The sequence below is a fragment of the Acipenser ruthenus genome, chromosome 55, assembly GCF_902713425.1.
Source record: "Acipenser ruthenus chromosome 55, fAciRut3.2 maternal haplotype, whole genome shotgun sequence".
Classification (NCBI taxonomy): Eukaryota; Metazoa; Chordata; class Actinopteri; order Acipenseriformes; family Acipenseridae; genus Acipenser; species Acipenser ruthenus.
Genome location: NC_081243.1, coordinates 352,654 through 376,500, shown reverse-complemented (window position 1 = coordinate 376,500; position 23,847 = coordinate 352,654). Strand labels below are relative to the sequence as shown.

Here is a 23,847-nt window from a genome sequence, read left to right as displayed (position 1 = left end):
CCAGAGTCTCCTGACGCATTTCTGTTTCCAAATATTCACCGGTCGCCTCACAGGAAGCAATGCATCCTAAACAAGAGATCATGGATGGACAATTTTGTTAGCGTGGCTGAGAGATCCTATTGGACTCTGAGCAATGCCGCATGCATTTTAATTACCCCCAACACAAGGCTCGTTTAACGGAGCGCACCCAGAGGGATAGAGCCATAAACCATATTGATAGTTTGCTGGAACACACAAAAAGCATGGAGGGTAAAAAAATTTAAAAAAAACCCTGTGCCGTCTAGCCACTCAAAATCTCAATATCAACAATTGACAAATAGCTTGACTAACAGAGTCACAGGGACACCACCCCTGGGAACACAGTTCAGCGAGTGTTTTCTTTTACTTCAGGATTAATGAACACTTATCTTGGTGTACGAGGGTTGCATATTTAGTGCAGGGAAATCTAAGAGATCTTTGCTATCCAAAGCAGGCTTTATGCACGAGACTGAACCCCTCCCTCACCCCCCTAAGAGAAAGGGGGCTCCCTCCAGTCCAGGGCAGGCTTGAGGCATGGAGACTGAACTGCTCCCTCCCTCCCTCCCTCCCTCACCCCCCTAAGTGAAAGGGGGCTCCCTCCAGTCTAGGGCAGGCTTGAGGCACGGAGACTGAACCCCTCCCTCACCCCCCTAAGAGAAAGGGGACTCCCTCCAGTCCAGGGCAGGCTTGAGGCACGGAGACTGAACTGCTCCCTCTCTCCCTCCCTCCCTCACCCCCCTAAGAGAAAGGGGGCTCTCTCCAGTCCAGGGCAGGCTTGAGGCACGGAGACTGAACTGCTCCCTCCTTCCCTCCCTCCTTCCGTTATAGGACAACTAGCGTTATGATTCATCGACTTGCACCCACTCACTCTGTAAAAATAGAAGCTGATTTTAGTATCAAAGAAATGCAATAAACTGCCTAATCTTGAGAAACGTGATAAGAATTCTTTTTTTGGTTTTAAAGAGAAAAAGTAATTTTTAATTAAAAGTTTTGACATTTAAATACAAGATGGAATTAGCGATAGTACAATCTGGTGTGTGTGTGTGTGTGTGTGTGTGTGTAGACCCTGTGGAACTTGTTTGAAGGACAGTCAGGGGACGAAGCGAATGTAACCTTAATATAAGGGCTGGCACTACCCATATAAATGTTTTCCCATAGTAAAAGCACAGCAAAGTGTAACAAAGCACAGCAAAAGCATAGATGTGCATTTTAAACCACAGAGAGATCTGGTAAAGCATAGGGAAGCATTGTAAAGCACAGAGAGGTCTGGTAAAGCATAGGGAAGCATTGTAAAGCACAGAGAGGTCTGGTAAAGCATAGGGATGCATTGTAAAGCACAGAGAGGTGTGGTAAAGCATAGGGAAGCATTGTAAAGCACAGAGAGATCTGGTAAAGCATAGGGAAGCATTGTAAAGCACAGGGAGGTCTGGTAAAGCATAGGGAAGCATTGTAAAGCACAGAGAGGTCTGGTAAAGCATAGGGAAGCATTGTAAAGCACAGAGAGGTCTGGTAAAGCATAGGGAAGCATTGTAAAGCACAGAGAGGTCTGGTAAAGCATAGGGAAGCATTGTAAAGCACAGAGAGGTCTGGTAAAGCATAGGGAAGCATTGTAAAGCACAGAGAGGTCTGGTAAAGCATAGGGAAGCATTGTAAAGCACAGAGAGGTCTGGTATTGGATCGAATCGTAACAGTGAAAAAGTGGCTTAATTTGGGTTTATACAGAGGCGACCTTTTTAAAAGTCAGGTTTTAAGACCACATCACTGTAAAGACCGCTTGCTTGTTTCCTCTTGTGGAGCGCGTGGAGTTGTTAATGGAGACTTGGGGTGACTGTGTAGCTTTCCTCCCGCAGTACTGGTACGATGGAGACGATATCAGAGACCTGCCTGTCGATTTCTCTGTGGTCTGGGACGGCGATTTCTTCATCGACAAACCAGCCTCCATGAAAGGTAGGGGGCGCCCTGGATCAGTCTTGTGTTAGAGGAGTCTGAACCAGGTTAATTTTTTATTTTATTTTTTAAACCTCACAACATTATCACTGCTCGCTTAAAATAGATTTGCCTTTTCTTATTACCGCTGGTAACGTTATCACTGGTCCAGCTTTTCTTTATCTTATCTGTTGTTTCATTGCTTGCAACACTGCAGCCCAGTGCTTTCTCTAACCACTGAGCTCCTCAAACCCGCTGCCTTCCACACTGCAGCCCAGCGCTTTCTTTATCTAACCACTGAGCTCCTCAAACCCGCTGCCTTCCACACTGCAGCCCAGCGCTTTCTTTATCTAACCACTGAGCTCCTCAAACCTGCTGCCTTCCACACTGCAGCCCAGTGCTTTCTCTAACCACTGAGCTCCTCAAACCCGCTGCCTTCCACACTGCAGCCCAGCGCTTTCTTTCTCTAACCACTGAGCTCCTCAAACCCCCTGCCTTCCACACTGCAGCCCAGCGCTTTCTTTATCTATCCACTGAGCTCCTCAAACCCGCTGCCTTCCACACTGCAGCCCAGCGCTTTCTTTATCTAACCACTGAGCTCCTCAAACCCGCTGCCTTCCACACTGCAGACCAGCGCTTTCTTTATCTAACCACTGAGCTCCTCAAACCCCCTGCCTTCCACACTGCAGCCCAGCGCTTTCTTTATCTATCCACTGAGCTCCTCAAACCCGCTGCCTTCCACACTGCAGCCCAGCGCTTTCTTTATCTAACCACTGAGCTCCTCAAACCTGCTGCCTTCCACACTGCAGCCCAGTGCTTTCTCTAACCACTGAGCTCCTCAAACCCGCTGCCTTCCACACTGCAGCCCAGCGCTTTCTTTCTCTAACCACTGAGCTCCTCAAACCCCCTGCCTTCCACACTGCAGCCCAGCGCTTTCTTTATCTATCCACTGAGCTCCTCAAACCCGCTGCCTTCCACACTGCAGCCCAGCGCTTTCTTTATCTAACCACTGAGCTCCTCAAACCCGCTGCCTTCCACACTGCAGACCAGCGCTTTCTTTATCTAACCACTGAGCTCCTCAAAACCCCTGCCTTCCACACTGCAGCCCAGCGCTTTCTTTATCTATCCACTGAGCTCCTCAAACCCGCTGCCTTCCACACTGCAGCCCAGCGCTTTCTTTATCTAACCACTGAGCTCCTCAAACCCGCTGCCTTCCACACTGCAGCCCAGCGCTTTCTTTATCTAACCACTGAGCTCCTCAAACCCCGCTGCCTTCCACACTGCAGCCCAGCGCTTTCTTTATCTAACCACTGAGCTCCTCAAACCCGCTGCCTTCCACACTGCAGCCCAGCGCTTTCTTTATCTAACCACTGAGCTCCTCAAACCCGCTGCCTTCCACACTGCAGCCCAGCGCTTTCTTTATCTAACCACTGAGCTCCTCAAACCCCGCTGCCTTCCACACTGCAGCCCAGCGCTTTCTTTATCTATCCACTGAGCTCCTCAAACCCGCTGCCTTCCACACTGCAGCCCAGCGCTTTCTTTATCTAACCACTGAGCTCCTCAAACCCGCTGCCTTCCACACTGCAGCCCAGCGCTTTCTTTATCTAACCACTGAGCTCCTCAAACCCACTGCCTTCCACACTGCAGCCCAGCGCTTTCTTTATCTAACCACTGAGCTCCTCAAACCCGCTGCCTTCCACACTGCAGCCCAGCGCTTTCTTTATCTAACCACTGAGCTCCTCAAACCCGCTGCCTTCCACACTGCAGCCCAGCGCTTTCTTTATCTAACCACTGAGCTCCTCAAACCTGCTGCCTTCCACACTGCAGCCCAGTGCTTTCTCTAACCACTGAGCTCCTCAAACCCGCTGCCTTCCACACTGCAGCCCAGCGCTTTCTTTCTCTAACCACTGAGCTCCTCAAACCCCCTGCCTTCCACACTGCAGCCCAGCGCTTTCTTTATCTATCCACTGAGCTCCTCAAACCCGCTGCCTTCCACACTGCAGCCCAGCGCTTTCTTTATCTAACCACTGAGCTCCTCAAACCCGCTGCCTTCCACACTGCAGCCCAGCGCTTTCTTTATCTAACCACTGAGCTCCTCAAACCCCCTGCCTTCCACACTGCAGCCCAGCGCTTTCTTTATCTATCCACTGAGCTCCTCAAACCCGCTGCCTTCCACACTGCAGCCCAGCGCTTTCTTTATCTAACCACTGAGCTCCTCAAACCCGCTGCCTTCCACACTGCAGCCCAGCGCTTTCTTTATCTAACCACTGAGCTCCTCAAACCCGCTGCCTTCCACACTGCAGCCCAGCGCTTTCTTTATCTAACCACTGAGCTCCTCAAACCCGCTGCCTTCCACACTGCAGCCCAGCGCTTTCTTTATCTAACCACTGAGCTCCTCAAACCCGCTGCCTTCCACACTGCAGCCCAGCACTTTCTTTATCTATCCACTGAGCTCCTCAAACCCGCTGCCTTCCACACTGCAGCCCAGCGCTTTCTTTATCTAACCACTGAGCTCCTCAAACCCGCTGCCTTCCACACTGCAGCCCAGCGCTTTCTATCTTTCGTTCCTTCTTTCTTTCTTTCTTTCTTTCTTTCTTTCTGTCTTTCTCTCATTTAAACAAGCCATGCTCAATGTGGTTTATGAATTTTTGATGACATTTAAATTACATTACTGTAAAAAATAATCATACATAAGTGTATGTAGGATGAGCCATATCTTAAGTATATCCTGTATCAATGATGGATTTCTCACATCGGTCTCTCTCTCTCTCTCTCTCTTCCCCCCCAGCCTTGCTGTACAAGTGCTCAGCGCAGAGGGAGAGCTGCGGCCTGTGTCTGAAAGCAGACCCCAGCTTCGACTGCGGCTGGTGCCTGGCTGAGAGGAAGTGTCTGCTGAAGCAGCACTGCTCAAGCCCGGAGCTTAACTGGATGCACCTAGGCCGCCGCAACATTCGCTGCACCCACCCGCGCATCACCAAGGTACGCAGCTTTTCATGCGGTGCAGTGTAGGCTATATTTAATGATTCATTAAATTAGTTAATTACAGTACAGTACAGTACAGTTTGATTTTATATAACACTCTTCATGCAAATTCTCAAAGGCCATTGGCTAGTCAACCCCGCTCATAAACAAGCTAATTCACAGGTAGGACATGTTTGTAAAAATTGTACAAGTCTTGTATTGTCCTGTGTAAGCCCTTATAAAAGTTTCCCATAGTTAAACCACAAGTGTAATAAAACACAGTAACAGCATGGTAAAGCATAGGGAAGCATTGTAAAGCACAGAGAGGTGTGGTAAAGCATAGGGAAGCATTGTAAAGCACAGAGAGGTCTGGTAAAGCATAGGGAAGCATTGTAAAGCACAGAGAGGTGTGGTAAAGCATAGGGAAGCATTGTAAAGCACAGAGAGGTCTGGTAAAGCATAGGGAAGCATTGTAAAGCACAGAGAAGTATGGTAAAGCATAGGGAAGCATTGTAAAGCACAGAGAGGTGTGGTAAAGCATAGGGAAGCATTGTAAAGCACAGAGAGGTCTGGTAAAGCATAGGGAAGCATTGTAAAGCACAGAGAGGTCTGATAAAGCATAGGGAAGCATTGTAAAGCACAGAGAGGTCTGGTAAAGTAAATTTTAAAATGAAAAGTATAAACATGGGAAGCGAGAAGGTACCATGCAAATTGACATATATTATTATTATTATTATTATTATTATTATTATTATTATTATTATTATTATTATTATTAATAATATTTTTTTGAAGGAGCCCGGATTTGAGCTGCTGTCGTCTGTTTTTAGCTGTGTGGTGAGAGTGACGTTGCTTTTACTTTCCTTCGAGAGATTCGACCCCTGACCGGCCCAAAGGAGGGAGGAACGAGGGTGTCCATTTTGGGACAGAACCTGGGTCTGCACGTCCGTGAGATCACTCACGTCAGAGTGGCCGGTGTGCGCTGTAATCCCGTCCCGCTGGAGTACATCAGCGCAGAGAAGTACGTTTTCACTTCATTGCCATCATTATTAGTACATACAGCTGCTTCATCCCCCTATGGAACGAACTTATTTTGCTTCATAAAGTCGAATGAAACCTGCTGTATAATGTTAACATACTGAATTGCACACCAGCACTTTGGAGTTTTCCAGATACTTCACGGAAAATACTGACAAAAACTGAAAATTGGGGAATTTCGAAATCTAACATGAAATACTACTGTTATGGCTTCTGGTAGACTTTTTTGGCGATATCATTGTGCAGTTTCTTTGATTAAAATATCAGTGTGGAGTAGTGGTTAGGGCTCTGGACTCTTGACCGGAGGGTTGTGGGTTCAATCCCAGGTGGGGGGGACACTGCTGCTGTACCCTTGAGCAAGGTACTTTACCTAGATTGCTCCAGTAAAAACCCAACTGTATAAATGGGTAAGTGTATGTAAAAATAATGTGATATCTTGTAACAATTGTAAGTCGCCCTGGATAAGGGTGTCTGCTAAGAAATAAATAATAATAATAATCTAGTTTAAATCCTAAAATTCTAGGTGATGCAAAACTTTTGATTATAGCTGTGTGTCACACTCCCAGCAGATATAGGAGGCTGTGTGGTCCAGTGGTTAAAGAAAAGGGCTTGTAACCAGGAGGTTCCCGGTTCAAATCCCACCTCAGCCACTGACTCATTGCGTGACCCTGAGCAAGTCACTTAACCTCCTTGTGCTCCGTCTTTCGGGTGAGACGTAGTTGTAAGTGACTCTGCAGTTGATGCATAGTTCACACACCCTTGTCCCTGTAAGTCGCCTTGGATAAAGGCGTCTGCTAAATAAACTAATAATAATAATAATAATAATAATAATAATAGATAGATAGATCTAGGGTTGCCAAACGACTCCGTGGACACTAGGACAGTTTGGAACAGTTTGGGACAGTTCAGGCTTTTCAACTCGCATCGCAATGCATTGTGGTATATTTTACCTGTCTCTGGTACCTTTCACAGCAGGACTACACTTACCAGAATGCATTGGGGGTGTGAGTTGAAAAGCCTGAACTGACTCAAACTGTCCGAGCACACATGGAGTCCTATGGTAACCCTAAATATATGGAGGTATATGTCTGTCTGTACATCCGTCCGTCTCACACACGTGTCATTTTTCCATGTATCTTGAAAACACAGGAACATCTCATTTTCGATAACTCTGTCTTGCAGGATCGTGTGTGACATGGAGGAGTCGTTGCTTCCCAATCCACCAGGGGGCCCCGTGGAGCTGTGCATCGGAGACTGCAGCTCCGAGTATCGCACCCAGTCTCACCAGAGTTACTCCTTTGTGGTAGGAAACCCTTTTGCGCTCATACTAGGCAGTGACGTCACAGAGTCATGTGAGCGTGTTTGGAGACCCCCAGGATGTTAGGGAGGAGAACTGTCTGGGCTTAGCTCGCCTTATCACTTCAGTAGCTCGGTCCGGTAACTAAGTAACATCCTTCGCTTAAGTTCGGAGGGTGAAAAGAAGTATTTCAGTGCCCACCTCCAGCAGCACGACTGATTTTAATGACCTGGTTAGCGCTGCTTTTAAAGTGGAGGGGGCAGTAATTCTTTCCCCTGTGCTAATAACATAATAGAAATCGATTTGAAAACCTTACTTTGCACTCTTTTAAAGGGACCGGTGAGCATTTCAGCAGGGCTAATAAACGGATTGTAAAGCCTTGTGCTTTTGCTGGGTGAGAGTGTGTGTATCGATTCATTGGGATGTGTGTGTTTGTGTTTTTGCACCCTCCAGACTCCTCTCTTTAATAAAGTTCGTCCAGACAGAGGTCCACTCTCGGGGGGTACCAGGCTCACAGTGGCGGGGAGGCAGCTAGACGCTGGCAGTTTGGTGACTGTCTTCCTGGGGCAGGGAGAGTGTCATTTTATCAGGTGGGTACACCCAAAGGTGGCCAACACCCTAGTCCTGGTCTCAATTATATTATTATTATTATTATTATTATTATTATTATTATTATTTATTTCTTAGCAGACGCCCTTATCTAGGGGGACTTACAACTGTTACAAGATATCACATTATTTTTACATACAATTACCCATTTATACAGTTGGGTTTTTTACTGGAGCAATCTAGGTAAAGTACCTTGCCCAAGGGTACAGCAGCAGTGTCCCCCCCACCTGGGATTGAACCCACGACCCTCCGGTCAAGAGCCCAGAGCCCTAACCACTACTCCACACTGCTATTTTCTTCAGGCTCAGGGTTGGTTGCTATACTGTGCCACCTGAGAAACAGCAGTGATATCACAGTTCATCCTAATAGTCTCGTTCTGGTTTGGCATCCCCTTTGTATCTCATGGTCTCAAACTCCCGGTTAAAAAGCTTTGAAATACAAGTTTTCTCTCTAAGTACTGCTGGTACACCAGAGTGTGTAACCACTAACCAGTCCCCCAGCAAGGACGGATGTCAGAAATATTAGTTTCCCTTATTTGTTTTGTAGAGGGGGTGGTGGGAGGGAAGTTCAGTGGTGAATTAAGCCGCATGTCTTGATTGTGGTTGGCTTGTGTGTTTTGTTTTTTTCGCAGACGCAGTGGTCAGTACGTTGTGTGCGTCGCCCCGGCCTCTTCCTCTGGCCCTGGTCCTGCAGCGGTCAGGCTCCTCATCGACAAGGCCGAAGTGACCAACTCCGAGGTCGTGTACCACTACTCCGAGGACCCCACGGTGTCCAGCGTGGAGCCCGCGTGGAGCATATTTAAGTAAGATCCATTGCACTGTGCTCAGGCACTGTCCAGTTTTCAATTTCAAATGGATTTATTTAACCAGGATAGAACTGTTGAGCTGTACAAGGGGGTCCTGGCAGGGGAAGGTGGGAAAAAAAAGTAAGATTTATGAAATTTATGGAAAAAAAGAGTATTGCTGTGTGTTCTGTATGGAGTGTTGTGTATGGAGCGTTGTGTGTTGTGTGTGTGTGTGAGTGTTTTGTTGATTGCTGTGTGTGATTCTCTTGCAGTGGCAGTACTCCACTCACTGTGACCGGAAGTAATCTGCTCACCATCCAGGAGCCCAGAGTGAGAGCCAAGTACGGGGGCTTCGAGACCACCAACGTGAGTCTGTCTGTCTGTCTGTCTGTCTGTAGATTTGAAAACCTTATTTGGCAATCCTTAAATACGCAGAGAACGTGAAATGGCGTGCCTTTTTTAAACACATTTTTGTTTTGGGTTTAATAGCATTTTTGCGTGTCACTAGATTTGTCACTTATTTGCAATCCCGGCCTGTCGTACGGTTCATCTTCTCATCCCCGGACTGTAGTAGACTCTGACCCCCCCCAGCTCTCCCTCTTTCTCCAGGCGTGTCGTGTCGTCAATGACTCTGTGATGACCTGCAGTGCTCCGGGGATTGTGTACACAAAGAAGGCCATCCCACAGTCCAGCCAGCGTCCAGACGAGTTCGGCTTCATTCTAGACAACGTCCAGTCACTGCGGACCCTCAACAGCACCCCCTTCACCTACTACCCCAACCCCCACTTCGAACCGCTGGGGAATTCTGGGATACTGGAGGTCAAGCCTGGTTCTCCCATCATACTCAAGGTAAAAGGGATTGTGTTTTCAAGCTTCACAATTCAAACACTCAATAGCTATGAATTTTTAGAAACACTAATAGAAGCCAAGTAAGTTCGGTGACAAATCTTTTGAACCGATTTTTCTATTCATTCTAGTAATATGACTTCTGTCCTGGTTGCAGGGTAGAAACCTGATTCCTCCTGTCTCTGGGAACGCCCGTCTGAACTACACTGTGCTGATTGGAGAGACCGCCTGTCTGCTCACGGTGTCAGAGTCTCAGCTGCTGTGTGATTCGCCGGACCTCACCGGCGAGCAGCGAGTCACGGTAAGGGGGCGGAGATTATTTTTTCTTTATCTAAGCGCTGAGCTCCTCAAACCCGCTGCCTTCCACACTGCAGCCCAGAGCTTTCTTTATCTTACCACTGAGCTCCTCAAACCCGCTGCCTTCCACACTGCAGCCCAGCGCTTTCTTTATCTTACCACTGAGCTCCTCAAACCCGCTGCCTTCCACACTGCAGCCCAGCGCTTTCTTTATCTAACCACTGAGCTCCTCAAACCCGCTGCCTTCCACACTGCAGCCCAGCGCTTTCTTTATCTAACCACTGAGCTCCTCAAACCCGCTGCCTTCCACACTGCAGCCCAGTGCTTTCTTTATCTAACCACTGAGCTCCTCAAACCCGCTGCCTTCCACACTGCAGCCCAGCGCTTTCTTTATCTAACCACTGAGCTCCTCAAACCCGCTGCCTTCCACACTGCAGCCCAGCGCTTTCTTTATCTAACCACTGAGCTCCTCAAATCCGCTGCCTTCCACACTGCAGCCCAGCGCTTTCTTTATCTAACCACTGAGCTCCTCAAACCCGCTGCCTTCCACACTGCAGCCCAGCACTTTCTTTATCTAACCACTGAGCTCCTCAAACCCGCTGCCTTCCACACTGCAGCCCAGCGCTTTCTTTATCTAACCACTGAGCTCCTCAAACCCGCTGCCTTCCACACTGCAGCCCAGCGCTTTCTTTCTCTAACCACTGAGCTCCTCAAACCCGCTGCCTTCCACACTGCAGCCCAGCGCTTTCTTTATCTAACCACTGAGCTCCTCAAACCCTCTGCCTTCCACACTGCAGCCCAGCGCTTTCTTTATCTAACCACTGAGCTCCTCAAACCCGCTGCCTTCCACACTGCAGCCCAGCGCTTTCTTTATCTATCCACTAAGCTCCTCAAACCCGCTGCCTTCCACACTGCAGCCCAGCGCTTTCTTTATCTAACCACTGAGCTCCTCAAACCCGCTGCCTTCCACACTGCAGCCCAGCGCTTTCTTTATCTAACCACTGAGCTCCTCAAACCCGCTGCCTTCCACACTGCAGCCCAGCGCTTTCTTTATCTAACCACTGAGCTCCTCAAATCCGCTGCCTTCCACACTGCAGCCCAGCGCTTTCTTTATCTAACCACTGAGCTCCTCAAACCCGCTGCCTTCCACACTGCAGCCCAGCACTTTCTTTATCTAACCACTGAGCTCCTCAAACCCGCTGCCTTCCACACTGCAGCCCAGCGCTTTCTTTAACCACTGAGCTCCTCAAACCCGCTGCCTTCCACACTGCAGCCCAGCGCTTTCTTTCTTTCAGTGTAACTGTAATTATGCAAACATGATTTGAAGGGGGAGTAGACCTTTAGCACAACGACCCTGAAGGTCATCTCTTAGATCTCCTGTGAGATGACTAGAGCTTTGTTGTCTAATTGGCCTGAACTGAATAAAGAGAGCATCATTATCAAAGAAACCCTAAATAATTAACAGAGCTGAGAGGGCTGAATACAGCTTTTTAAAAAGCGAAATTTATTAGGCAAAGCCCACAGGAAGTCAGAGTTAACTGGTGCAACATCATTATTTTTTGTCCCTCTCACATGGATACACTAGAAGAATTATTAACAATTATCATTTTTGATCATCATTTATTATTTTAATAAATGTGTTTTATTGATTCATTGATACAAACATTTTTTTAAAAACATGTATATATAATTATATAATAATATAATATAATTCTTTTTTTTTTTACAATTAAAACCACATTTTTTTTAAATCTCTTTTTTGAATGTGCGATTCAACAAAGTGTTGGCAGTTTTGTGTCTGGCACACCTTGAGATCCTTCTACAAATGTATTGTGATTTTCTTTGCTTTTGTATTGTAGAGTCAGAGAGAGTCAGACAGACAGAGAGAGACAGAGAGAGACAGAGAGAGACAGAGAGAGTCAGAGAGAGTCAGAGAGAGACAGAGAGAGTCAGAGAGAGTCAGAGAGAGTCAGAGAGAGTCAGAGAGAGTCAGAGAGAGTCAGAGAGAGACAGAGAGAGACAGAGAGTCAAAGAGACAGAGACAGAGAGAGACAGAATACAAGTAGTTTTTGAGTTAAGGTGGTAGAAAGACACACGCCCACACATTAACATTCCCTGTCTCCCTGTGTAACGTCAGATCTTGGTTGGCGGTTTGGAGTTCTCTCCCGGGACGCTCCACATCTATTCGGACAGCGCTCTCTCTCTCCCGGCGATCATCGGCATTGGGGCGGGGGGCGGGGTGCTCCTCGTCGCCATCATCGCCGTTCTCATCGCCTACAAGCGCAAGACCAGAGACGCCGACCGGACCCTCAAGAGGCTGCAGCTTCAGATGGACAACCTGGAGTCCAGAGTGGCTCTAGAGTGCAAGGAGGGTAAGAAAGAACCGCTTCTCCTAAACCTCTTCAAATGATCTCGCCCCTGATCTGGCAGCAGTGTGGAGTAGTGGTTAGGGCTCTGGACTCTTGACCGGAGGGTCGTGGGTTCAATCCCAGGTGGGGGGGACACTGCTGCTGTACCCTTGAGCAAGGTACTTTACCTAGATTGCTCCAGTAAAAACCCAACTGTATAAATATATAATAATGTGATATCTTGTAACAATTGTAAGTCGCCCTGGATAAGGGCTTCTGCTAAGATATATAAATATGTGTGTGTGTATGTCTTGACTCTGTATTTAAAAAAAAAACACATTGATTATCTTTATCACAGTAATTGTTTCAAAACGGTTGTATGGTCCCCGGTTCAAATCCCACCTCAGCCACTGACTCACTGTGTGACCCTGAGCAAGTCACTTCACCTCCTTGTGCTCCGTCTTTCGGGTGAGACGTAATTGTAAGTGACTCTGCAGCTGATGCATAGTTCACACACCCTCGTCTCTGTAAGTCGCCTTGGATAAAGGCGTCTGAAAATAAATAAATAAAAACTTGCTAATGGCACGATAGTGGTTCTGCAGTTCTGATTGGCTGATGGGTGGGATGTGTTTTGTTCCCAGCGTTCGCTGAGCTGCAGACTGATATTCAGGAACTGACCAACGACATGGATGGAGTGAAGATCCCATTCCTGGAGTATAAGACTTACACCATGAGAGTCATGTTCCCTGGGGTTGAGGAGCACCCTCTGCTCAAAGAGCTGGACGTAAGACTTTCACTATCCTCTCCAGTGCAGAACTCGGGGACCGAGAGACGGGGTTAGCTACAGCTACTGCCTAAAAGTTTTGCATCACCTAGAATTTTAGGATTGAGAGAGAATTAAATAAAAAATATATATAGGGCAGCAGTGTGGAGTAGTGATTAGGGCTCTGGACTCTTGACCGGAGGGTCTTGGGTTCAATCCCAGGTGGGGGGGACACTGCTGCTGTACCCTTGAGCAAGGTACTTTACCTAGATTGCTCCAGTAAAAAAAACAACTGTATAAATGGTAATTGTATGTAAAAATAATGTGATATCTTGTAACAATTGTAAGTCGCCCTGGATAAGGGCGTCTGCTAAGAAATAAATAATAATAATAATATATATATATATATTTTTTTTTTAAAAAATTTGGAATCGCCAATTATTTTTATTTCTACCTGGCTCACCGCTTTTGCCCAGAGCTGTACAGTTGTGTGCAGCTCCTATAAAGACACTTTGGCTGGAATCTTTGGCTGAAATCTTCAACCTAAACCTAGTACCGTATGTTTTAAAATGAAAAAAGAAAATACACACAAACACACTAGCCATCATCCATCATTTTCATCTGAACCCAGCTGCATCAATATTCAGCAACTACAATAGCGTGCAACTTTATCAGAACACCCCATTGCTTCTGTAGTTTTTGATTTGCTGTGCGTATGAAATCAAACCACGGTCTACTGTACTGTAGAACGCACTGTAATAATGAAGAAAGCTGTAAACATACACTTTGAAAGGGTTGTATTAGGCTGCTGGTGATTTGTTGCATTTCCATAGCTGAGGGAGCAGAACAGCGCCCCTCTGTGGTGGATGATCACTGAACTGCCTGTGTGTTTCAGTCCCCAGCGAATGTGGAGAAAGCCCTCCGGCTCTTCAGCCAGCTGCTCAACAATAAGATGTTCCTGCTCACCTTCATCCACACTCTCGAGGCGCAGCGTTCCTTCTCCATGCGCGACCGCGGCAACGTGGCCTCCCTCCTCATGGGGGCGCTGCAGGGGCGCATGGAGTACGCCACCGTGGTGCTCAAGCAGCTGCTGGCTGACCTGATCGAGAAGAACCTGGAGAACCGGAACCACCCCAAACTGCTCCTCCGCAGGTGAGACAGGGGAACTGCGTCTGTACAACGCTAGCGAACCAGCCATACAGATACAGAACTAACGAATGTAATATGGAGCTTCTGTTTTTCGGTTTGTGTTCATTTTTATTTTTCGCTGCCTTTATTTTTAGCCGTTTTTCAGCACCCTAGTGATGCCCAGTCTCACACCCAGTTTCTTTCCTCTCTTGCAGGACAGAGTCGGTGGCCGAGAAGATGCTGACAAACTGGTTCACTTTCCTGCTGTACAGATTCCTCAAGGTGTGCAGGCTTCTGAGATTCACACCCCTGTCTTTGCACAGACACTGCTGGCCACTTTATTAGGGCATGCCTACCAGATTTTCTATCTGAATTAGAAGCTGGGGAAAAAACGCCTGCTTACTTTTGTAGTTTATCGGAGCGAACTTCTGCGCTGTACAACCTAAGATCCTGACATTTTATTAAACTGCTTGTTTTCAAGCAGGGTAGCGACAGATTTTGGGTCGTCCCTCATTTCAGTTTGCAGCAGCCAAGTTTCTGGAATGAGTTTCAGCAGAAGTTCAGATTCGAATGGTGCATACCTGTGGTTGCTTTTAGCTACAGGTTCAACCCTTTGCGGACTAACATCCGTGTCTGCCGAGTTGCTGCTGAGTTTTATGATAGATGTGTATTGATTGATTGATTTGATTGATTGATCCAAAATGTAATTCCCACAGCACAGTTGATTAAGAGGAGATGGCACAACATCACAAAAGCCAACTGTGAAGCATAGGGTTAAAAACAGTATCGCAATACATTGCATACTACGGTGAATGTATCATATAGCCATGGGAGTAGACTGCTAAATTACCATGGAAACTAAGCGTTGTGATGCAGTCTTGTCTATTTCCAGGAGTGTGCCGGGGAGCCTCTGTTTATGCTGTACTGTGCGATCAAACAGCAGATGGAGAAGGGACCTATTGACACCATCACTGGAGAAGCACGCTACTCGCTGAGCGAGGACAAACTGATCCGACAGCAGATCGATTACAAGCAACTGGTGAGAGATTTCAAACTGTTAGCAACCCTTCACTCTTCAGATCTAGTCTGTAATGCAAGGGTGTCCAAAGTTGGCCCATTGATCCACTCCTGGTCTTTGTTCCAACCCTGTTCCAAATGGTTTGATTTGAATCAAACCTCCACCCAGACCCTGCAAGAAAAATCGGCCCATCAAAGCTCGCCCCATAATCATTAGACGCAATAACGAGGCCAGTAGTTATTAACAGAAGTGACTGGTTACCTGTGAGGGCATCGGGCACTGCGCTGGTGTGTGTTCACGGAGGATCTTCTCAAACGCCTGTCTTATATATCTTGCCTAAACATGTGCGTGTGTGTGTGTGTGTGTGTGTGTGTGTGTGAAGCTATGCCTTGTTTTTGCTGGCTTGGTTTCTCTTTGTGTCAACAGCGTTCTAAGCAAGGTCAGTCAAATTCCCACACCCCTCTCCGCTGAGCTGGCACAGTGAACTCCTAATGTTTATTTAACCTTCATTAACATAAGAAATTCTAGAACGCGAACGGGGCCATTCGGCCCACCTATGTTCGCTCGCTCGAGAGGAAAAACAAAACAAAAAAAAACATTTAGTTAGTAGGGTAAGACTGAGACATAATTTAAGAAAAAAATAAAACTATATGAATATTATTTAGATATTTTATTTAACATCTTGTAATAAAAAAAAAAACTACAAAATGACAGCGCCGAAAATAAAATGCTTCCTCTAGTCCAGGGCAGGCTTGAGGCCTGGAGTCTGAACTTACTTCAACACCAAAATTGTTATCTGAAAACTGTCAGTTTCCTTAGCAACTGATAAATCGCTGACTGGCAAACCGTTCCTTGAGCACATCTTAATTCAATGTGCCAGGGGCCTTTGACAAACAGTTCACTTTTTTTAAAAGGAAAACTGCAGCTTTAGACTGGAGTGTAAGGAAGCAGATTGACAGGAATCAGTTGGTGATTTTTCTATAAATTAAAACAACTACAATAATGTTCAATGTAGAATGTAATGTTGGGTATTTAGAGCATGGTCTGGTCTCGTCCTTATGGTGTAAGGAAGTAGTTTACCCGAATTCCTAAACTCCGCCCCCCCTCTCCGCCCCTCCACTCCCAGACTCTGAACTGCGTGCCTCCGGAGGGGGAGCCGGGCTCTGAGGTCCCGGTCAAGGTGCTGAACTGCGACACAGTGACCCAGGTGAAGGACAAGCTGCTGGACGCTGTGTACAAAGGCATCCCCTTCTCACAGAGACCCCAGGCAGAGGACATGGACCTGGGTAAGAGAGGAACACACACACACACACACACACACACAGGAGAGCAGGGGCACACACACACACACACACACACACACACACATGGGAGAGCAGGGACCCACGCACACACAAGGGAGAGCAGAATATTAACACATAATGATGTAAAGTGAAAGTGGCAGTCAGTGTACAGTCCCTTAACATAGCAAAGTGTAATAAAGCACTCCAAACTGTGAACTCTGCTCGTCTCCTCCTCAGAGTGGCGGCAGGGCAGACTGACCCGAGTCATTCTTCAGGACGAAGACGTCACGACAAAGATTGAGAGCGACTGGAAGAGACTGAACTCGCTGGCGCACTACCAGGTACCTGCACAGAACAGAGCGAGACAAACGCGTCTTGCAAAGCCAGCCAGCCCGGGGTCAAGGCTGCCTTTTTATAAGAGGCTTCTGTGCAGCTGCAGTGCCACGGTTTTAAATACAAGCTAAATAAAACCAATTACATTATTTCAAATCATTTGTGCGTTTTATTTAATTAAAAAGGCACAATTGTATATATTTTCAAATGAAATTTGTTTTTCAAATATATTTTCTTTTTTTTTTTAAAACTAAGAGCTAAACAGCCACCAGTGTTGGTAAAAATTTGCTTAATGGTTCTAAAATATTAATTGCAATGACTCGGGAGCAGTCTTATCATGATCCCCGAACCCCTTTCATTGTGATGAAAGTGATCTGGCTCCTTCCTTGTATTAATACTGCCTCTGGAAGTCTAAGCTGTGCTGTTCTGTGTTGGCAGGTGTCGGATGGTTCATTGGTGGCGCTGGTTCAGAAGCAGGTATCTGCCTATAACATTGCCAACTCCTTCACCTTCACCAGATCTCTTAGTCGATACGGTAAGTCAATAACCTTATATTGCATGGTACGGTGTAGACCCTGGCTGCCCTCGGGCATAATGGGCTCACTGAATACAAACCTGTTATGTCGTTTGTCAGTACAATGCAAAATAGTACGTGAGCCTGCTGAAGAGTGACTCTCCAGTGCTGTGTGTGTTTTTGCAGAAAGAGATGCAGAAAGGGCCAGAGCTGTAGCGCCTCAGTGCTGTGTGTTTGTCAGTATCTGCCGTGTGACGACGCCCCCCCCCCTGTGTTTCAGAGAGTCTTCTGCACACCTCCAGCAGTCCGGACAGCCTGCGTTCGCGAGCCCCCATGATCACCCCGGACCAGGAGAGTGGTACCAAGCTGTGGCACCTAGTTAAGAACCACGAGCACTCGGACCACCGGGAGGGGGACCGGGGTAGCAAGATGGTGTCCGAGATCTACCTCACCCGCCTGCTCGCCACCAAGGTACCCCCCAGGACCAGCGCGGGGCGTTGAACCCGTGCAACATGTTCTGCTGTATCTTGAATGGCTCATCCAGTACCTCCTGTAGATGCGTCTTGAGAACATCTTTACTGTGTATGGAGAATACATTTTAGCCCTAGCTTGAGAACCTCTCATCCAGTACTTGAGAACATCTTTAGCTGTATCTTGGATCTTGTGTTGTGAGTGCGGTGTTGTGTGTTCCTGACCCCTCTCTCTCTCTCTCTCTCTCCCTCTCCCTCTCCTTCTCTCAGGGCACGCTGCAGAAGTTTGTGGACGACCTGTTTGAGACGGTGTTCAGCACAGCACACAGAGGAAGCGCCCTCCCACTCGCCATCAAGTACATGTTTGATTTCCTGGACGAGCAGGCAGACCGGAGACAGATTAGTGACCCCGACGTGCGACACACCTGGAAAAGCAACTGGTGAGCGCGGCTCAGCTCCTGCCCGCAGGATCTCGCCATCATTTCAGTCTCATACGCGGCTCAACTTGGGTTGCCCCTCAGTCCCAGTTTTCCCAGGAAATTCCCAGTTTTCAATATGCCTTCCCGGGGACATTAAAAGTTATTTCAATGTTCCGCATCCATGTAGATTATCACTCAAGCTATATTTATTTCCTCTACAGCTATGGCCCAAAGTTTTTGCGTCAACTAGAATTTTGGGATTGAGGTATAAATAAAATTAAAAAACACTATAAATGAACATAATATAGATCTTTTATTTAACAGCATGTAATCAAAGAAACTACAAAATCTCGCAAAAGTCTGACAGAAGCCGTAATAGTAGGACAGTATTTCATGTCAGGTTTGGAAAATGTCACATTCTTTAATTTTTGTATATGGAAAACTCCAAAGCGCTGGTGTGTAATTCAGTATGTTAACGTCACATTATTCAGCAGGTTTCATTCCACTTTACACAAAGGAAGATGCAAAACTTTTGGCCACAGCTGTACATAGTTCGGATTTTTAATACTAGCAAAATTATTATTTCATTATTATTTATTAGCAGACGCCCTTATCCAGGGCGACTTACAATTGTTACAACATATCACATTATACATTATTTCACATTATACAGATATCACATTATTTTTACATACAATTCCCCATTTATACAGTTGGGTTTTTACTGGAGCAATCTAGGTAAAGTACCTTGCTCAAGGGTACAGCAGCAGTGTCCCCCACTGGGGATTGAACCCACGACCCTCCGGTCAAGAGTCCAGAGCCCTAACCACTACTCCACACTACTCCACAATGATTGACTATTTCTTGCCAGCAAACAAATGTTTTACAGTTTCTTTCTTTTCTCTCTCCTCTCTCTCTCTCTCTCTCTCTCTCTCTCTCTCTCTCTCTCTCTCTCGCTCGCTCTCGCTCTCGCTCTCGCTCTCTCTCTCTCTCTCGCTCTCGCTCTCGCTCTCTCTCTCTCTCTCTCTCTCGCTCTCGCTCTCTCTCTCTCGCTCTCGCTCTCGCTCTCTCTCTCTCGCTCTCTCTCGCTCTCGCTCTCTCTCTCTCGCTCTCTCTCTCTCTCTCTCTCCTCTCTCTCTCTCTTCTCTCTCGCTCTCGCTCTCTCTCTCTCGCTCTCTCTCTCTCTCTCTCTCTCTCTCTCTCTCTCTCTCTCTCTCTCTCTCTCTCTCTCTCTCTCTCTTCCATTCTCTCCAGCCTCCCTTTGCGGTTCTGGGTGAACGTCATTAAGAACCCGCAGTTTGTGTTTGACATTCACAAGAGCAGCATCACAGACGCCTGCCTCTCTGTCGTGGCTCAGACCTTCATGGATTCCTGCTCCACCTCTGAGCACCGTCTGGGCAAAGACTCCCCTTCAAACAAGCTGCTGTACGCCAAAGACATCCCCAACTACAAGAACTGGGTGGAGAGGTGAGCCAAGTAACGCACAGCTTAGAAACACTGCAGGGAAACAGCATGCACCTCTAGAGCAGGGGTTCTCAAACCCAATGTCTGCTGGTTTCCATTCCAACCGAACTCCCAATTACTTAACTAGACCCTTAATTGAACTAAATTTTAATTAGATTAATTAGACATTTTTACTTAAACAGTTCAAGTTACTTATCAAATGTTATAGCTAACTTGAAATATGCAACTGTTTAAGAGCTGAAGAGAGCATTTTGCTTAAAAAAAACTTTTAATTTTTCTTTTTGAAACAAAAACAAGAAACAAACGCAACGCGGTACGACACACAGTGTGTCTTCATCAGGTGTTGATTTATATATAATAAAGAAGTCATTGACAAACTCATTATTTTAATAATTATCTACAATGTTTCGAAACAGCCAGAGGAGTCTACCTAACTGTATCTACCCACTGAAGAATGGACCACTGCTATCACACTAAAGAACTTTTTAAATAGGGTCTGTGTGTGTTTGTTTGTTTTTTACCCAGAAGACACTGCTGCAGTGAAAAGAAACCTAGTGTGGTACAGGATATCCTGTTTTAAAATTCAAACTCATGTTTGTTATAAGATGGGTTTTCAGAATTATACAGAGGTGTCCAGCAGGTAAGATTTAATTGTCTCTCTCTCTCTCTCTCTCTCTCTCTCTCTCTCTCTCTCTCTCTCTCTCTCTCTCTCTCGTGCACACACACAGATACTACAGGGATATCGCTAAGATGCCAGCCATCAGTGACCAGGACATGGACGCTTACCTGGTCGAGCAATCCCGTCTCCATGCCAACGAGTTCAACACTCTGAGCGCGCTCAGTGGGCTCTATTTCTATGTCAACAAATACAAAGAGGAGGTAGGGTTTGACATTCATATCATAAGTATGGCAAAAATGCCAAAGTCTCGCTTTCTGAATACTGATAACGACTAGATAAAAAGTCAGGGGATGGAAAATAAGACTCCTGTTGCTCTACCCTCTCCTATCCCTGCAGATCCTGACCTCGCTGGACCGCGACGTTTACTGTCAGAAACACAAACTGAGGCAAAAGCTGGAGCAAGCCATTAACCTGATGTCCGGGAGCAGTTGAGGTTAGGAGTGGTCAGTGAGACTGACCTACAGCAAAGTGCCATACAACACGACTTGAGAGGAGACTGGAGACCAACACGGAGGGAGAGATAGAGAGAGAGAGAGAGAGAGAGAGAGAGAGAGAGAGAGAGGAGGGAGGGATCTGGGCAGTACAGAAGATCATGTGGGCCCAACCTGGGTTTCTGACCTTGGTTCTGAAATCTATTTTCACATAGACAGACCTCTTTGGGAATTATTCAGACTTTTGGGGAAGTTGGAAGCTGGCACAATCTCCAATTCGGAGTGAAACATTCCCAGAGGAGTCTTGTTGGTGTTTTTTTTTTTTTTTTTTTAGCATTGATGGACTTATTTCCAAGCGCGAAAATGTAGCCACATTCAATGTCGTCTTCAGGCTATTTGTTTTGGGTGGGGAAATCTTAAATAAGGAAAAAAAAAAGGACTCGGTCAGTTGAAATCAAATCATGTGGTTTTTGTGGTGAATATATATTCGTGGATGGTCAATAGGGTTTATCGTGGTACCAAATATTCTCTATAAAGTTCCAATATACATAGTTGTATATATTGAATTAAAAAAAAGATTTAACATTAAAATATATATATATTGACCAAGAAAAATAAACCCGGCCTGATGAAAATCAAAATAGTTAGAATTTCAATAGGAAAAAAAAATAGTCACATTTTTAACTCGCTGACTGATGCAACAATGGAAATGCTTATTGAATTAAAGAAATGAATAGTAATCCTTTAAATACTATTTCCAAAGATGACTAAAAAATGTACCTGGTTTGCAGAAAATCCAAAATGATTGAAGTAAATAAAATTTAATGACGAATTTGCGTGAGGTTAATATTTTCATAGAAAGGGTCAGTATTAGCAGTGGAGTCAGCAGGTTATGCCATTTAAAACGTAATAAATAAAGCTTTTGAAATTTGTCTGGGTGAATACAATACAAATGGGGGGTCAAGTTCTGGACCCCCCGAAAAGTGTCCTACTAAAGCGCCTTTTTTTTTTACTTGAATAAGGGGCCACAGGAGACCCCCAGTATGTGTTTAATTTGCCGTGCATCAAAAACCAATGAGATCCATTGATTCCTATATTTATTTTTTTTTCGGTTCAGAAATACTTTGATATCAGGGGGCAGCTCTAGAGCGGAGAACAGTGTTGTTAGTTACATCAGGGTTAGATACGAGAGCAAGTGAAATACAAGATACTACAGATTGAATTCAGTGCAGGATTAAACACATTTTTATACAATTCCATAGCTTGATAGTGTAATTTAGCAATTATGAATTATTTTGGTGCCTTGGAGCAAATTCATAGCTGGAATGTTAAGTCGCTAACCTTTGAAACTGTGGATTGCATTTGAGCTCCTTGGACATAGGGTGTGTGTACACAAAGAGATAATAAAGGGGTGCATAGCGCCCCCTGCGGGTCGCAGCCACACATAACAAGGGTTCCCGTTTTTTCAGTTCCAATTTCTTATTTAGATTTCGCCTGCATTCAGACTGCAAGGTATTTTTTTTTTTTTTGGAACACAAAGCGAATGGAATTCAGTTTCCAAACCTATATAATAAAAGGCGTTTTTAAAAGATTTTGTTTCGGAATTTCTGGACAAAAAAAAAACACGACGGAATATCTGCGTGTCCATCCGACTCGCTCCTCGTCCTGTAAATTATTAATTATTTGTTTTTCTTTGTAAATCCTGTTTTTGTTTCTTTGTAATTTATTGTCCACTTTTTGAAATGTAATTATTTGAGTTGTAGAAATTATTTCATGCAGATGTGTACGTTGCATTGTGAATATTTGCACTTTTTAATTTGGTCAGTGGTTTGCAAATGATGGGATTTTAAGTTATGTTAAAAAAAAAAAGCATGGTGTTTTGTTTTTGCTAATAAAAGTGAGTGAATCTGTGTGATTTTTTTGTCCTTTTTTCCTCTGTATTGTTCTGTATACTCAACGCATACTACAGCAGAATGCTACAACAGCACTGAGCTGGTCAGTGTAGCAAAATTGTAAATGAAAACTATTATATTTCATGTTGAAACAAAACCATATGAAATATCTGTGACACAAAGTCACTTGTGTTCCTGGCTTGCCACAGAAGATCATTTTGAAAAGGGCACACACTTAGCCGCAGCCACAGACCAGCGCTTACCTGCTGGGTTTTTAGTTGGGAACAAACTGTATCCATGCAGTGGATCTCTGGAAGGGCGTGGAGATGTTTTCCAAAGATACGACGTTGAATCCTTGTGATAAAAATGCAGTTGAATGGGTGCTGTTTCCTTTTTACTGTGTCAATGATGTGGAAGAAATGTTTCCTGTAGGGATAAAGGCACATAAAGTTTACAAACGAGAGGCCATTCGGCCCATCTTGCTCGTTTGGTTGTTAGTAGCTGATTGATCCCAGAATCTCATCAAGCAGCTTCTTGAAGGATCCCAGGGTGTCAGCTTCAACAACATTACTGGGGGAGTCCTTTGGGCAAACTGAAATGTATTGTGAGTTTTCTAAAAACAAATTTAAAAAGTCTTGTTAGAAATGGGGGTATTCGGAGAAGAACACACTCGTTTCCATGGGAACAGTGTGCTGTTTCTGGACTGGGGAGCTGTTTGTCATGCAAATATGAGTAGCGAGAGGGTTTGCATCTGTAATGTACAAACCCAGTGCATAGACAGAAATTGCAAATTTATACAAGGATGGGATTTAAAATGTAAATCTTCTATACAGAGGGAGGCCGTTCAGAGAGTAGAAGAGCCTCCCTTTCTCTTTCTCTGCTCCACCAGCACAGAGCAGAGGGAGGCTGTTCAGAGAGTAGAAGAGCCTCCCTTTCTCTTTCTCTGCTCCACCAGCACAGAGCAGAGGGAGGCTGTTCAGAGAGTATAAGAGCCTCCCTTTCTCTTTCTCTGCTCCACCAGCACAGAGCAGAGGGAGGCTGTTCAGAGAGTATAAGAGCTTCTCTTTCTCTTTCTCTGCTCCACCAGCACAGAGCAGAGGGAGGCTGTTCAGAGAGTATAAGAACCTCCCTTTCTCTTTCTCTGCACCTCTAGCACAAAAGTGTGACTTACGTGTTATGAACAGATGTTCACAGAGTACAAAAAAAAAAAAAAAAACACACTTATAAATAATTCACAAGCATATTGAACAAGCGGTCCGTAGACAGGCAGGATCTTGGAAATGTGTTTGATGGATTAGCCTCTCTCTCTCTCTCTCTCTCTTTCTGACC

General features: G+C 45.6%; 1 protein-coding gene across 1 annotated transcript in view; it reads left to right on the top strand.

Moving 5' to 3' along the window:
- The window catches only part of LOC117401771 (plexin A3-like), a 77,839-nt gene extending 55,304 nt beyond the window's left edge, over positions 1 to 22,535 (top strand). The window contains 22 exon segments of the mRNA XM_059017061.1: positions 1,869 to 1,965; positions 4,733 to 4,923; positions 5,778 to 5,926; positions 7,126 to 7,246; positions 7,694 to 7,830; positions 8,481 to 8,651; positions 8,906 to 8,999; positions 9,243 to 9,482; positions 9,637 to 9,780; positions 11,914 to 12,148; positions 12,766 to 12,908; positions 13,783 to 14,039; positions 14,231 to 14,297; positions 14,908 to 15,054; positions 16,160 to 16,319; positions 16,554 to 16,657; positions 17,088 to 17,184; positions 17,444 to 17,634; positions 17,904 to 18,073; positions 19,307 to 19,519; positions 20,245 to 20,395; positions 20,532 to 22,535. Coding sequence (XP_058873044.1) covers positions 1,869 to 1,965; positions 4,733 to 4,923; positions 5,778 to 5,926; positions 7,126 to 7,246; positions 7,694 to 7,830; positions 8,481 to 8,651; positions 8,906 to 8,999; positions 9,243 to 9,482; positions 9,637 to 9,780; positions 11,914 to 12,148; positions 12,766 to 12,908; positions 13,783 to 14,039; positions 14,231 to 14,297; positions 14,908 to 15,054; positions 16,160 to 16,319; positions 16,554 to 16,657; positions 17,088 to 17,184; positions 17,444 to 17,634; positions 17,904 to 18,073; positions 19,307 to 19,519; positions 20,245 to 20,395; positions 20,532 to 20,627 — 3,375 coding nt within the window. The 3' untranslated portion in view covers positions 20,628 to 22,535.
- The last annotated feature ends 1,312 nt before the right edge of the window (positions 22,536 to 23,847 follow it).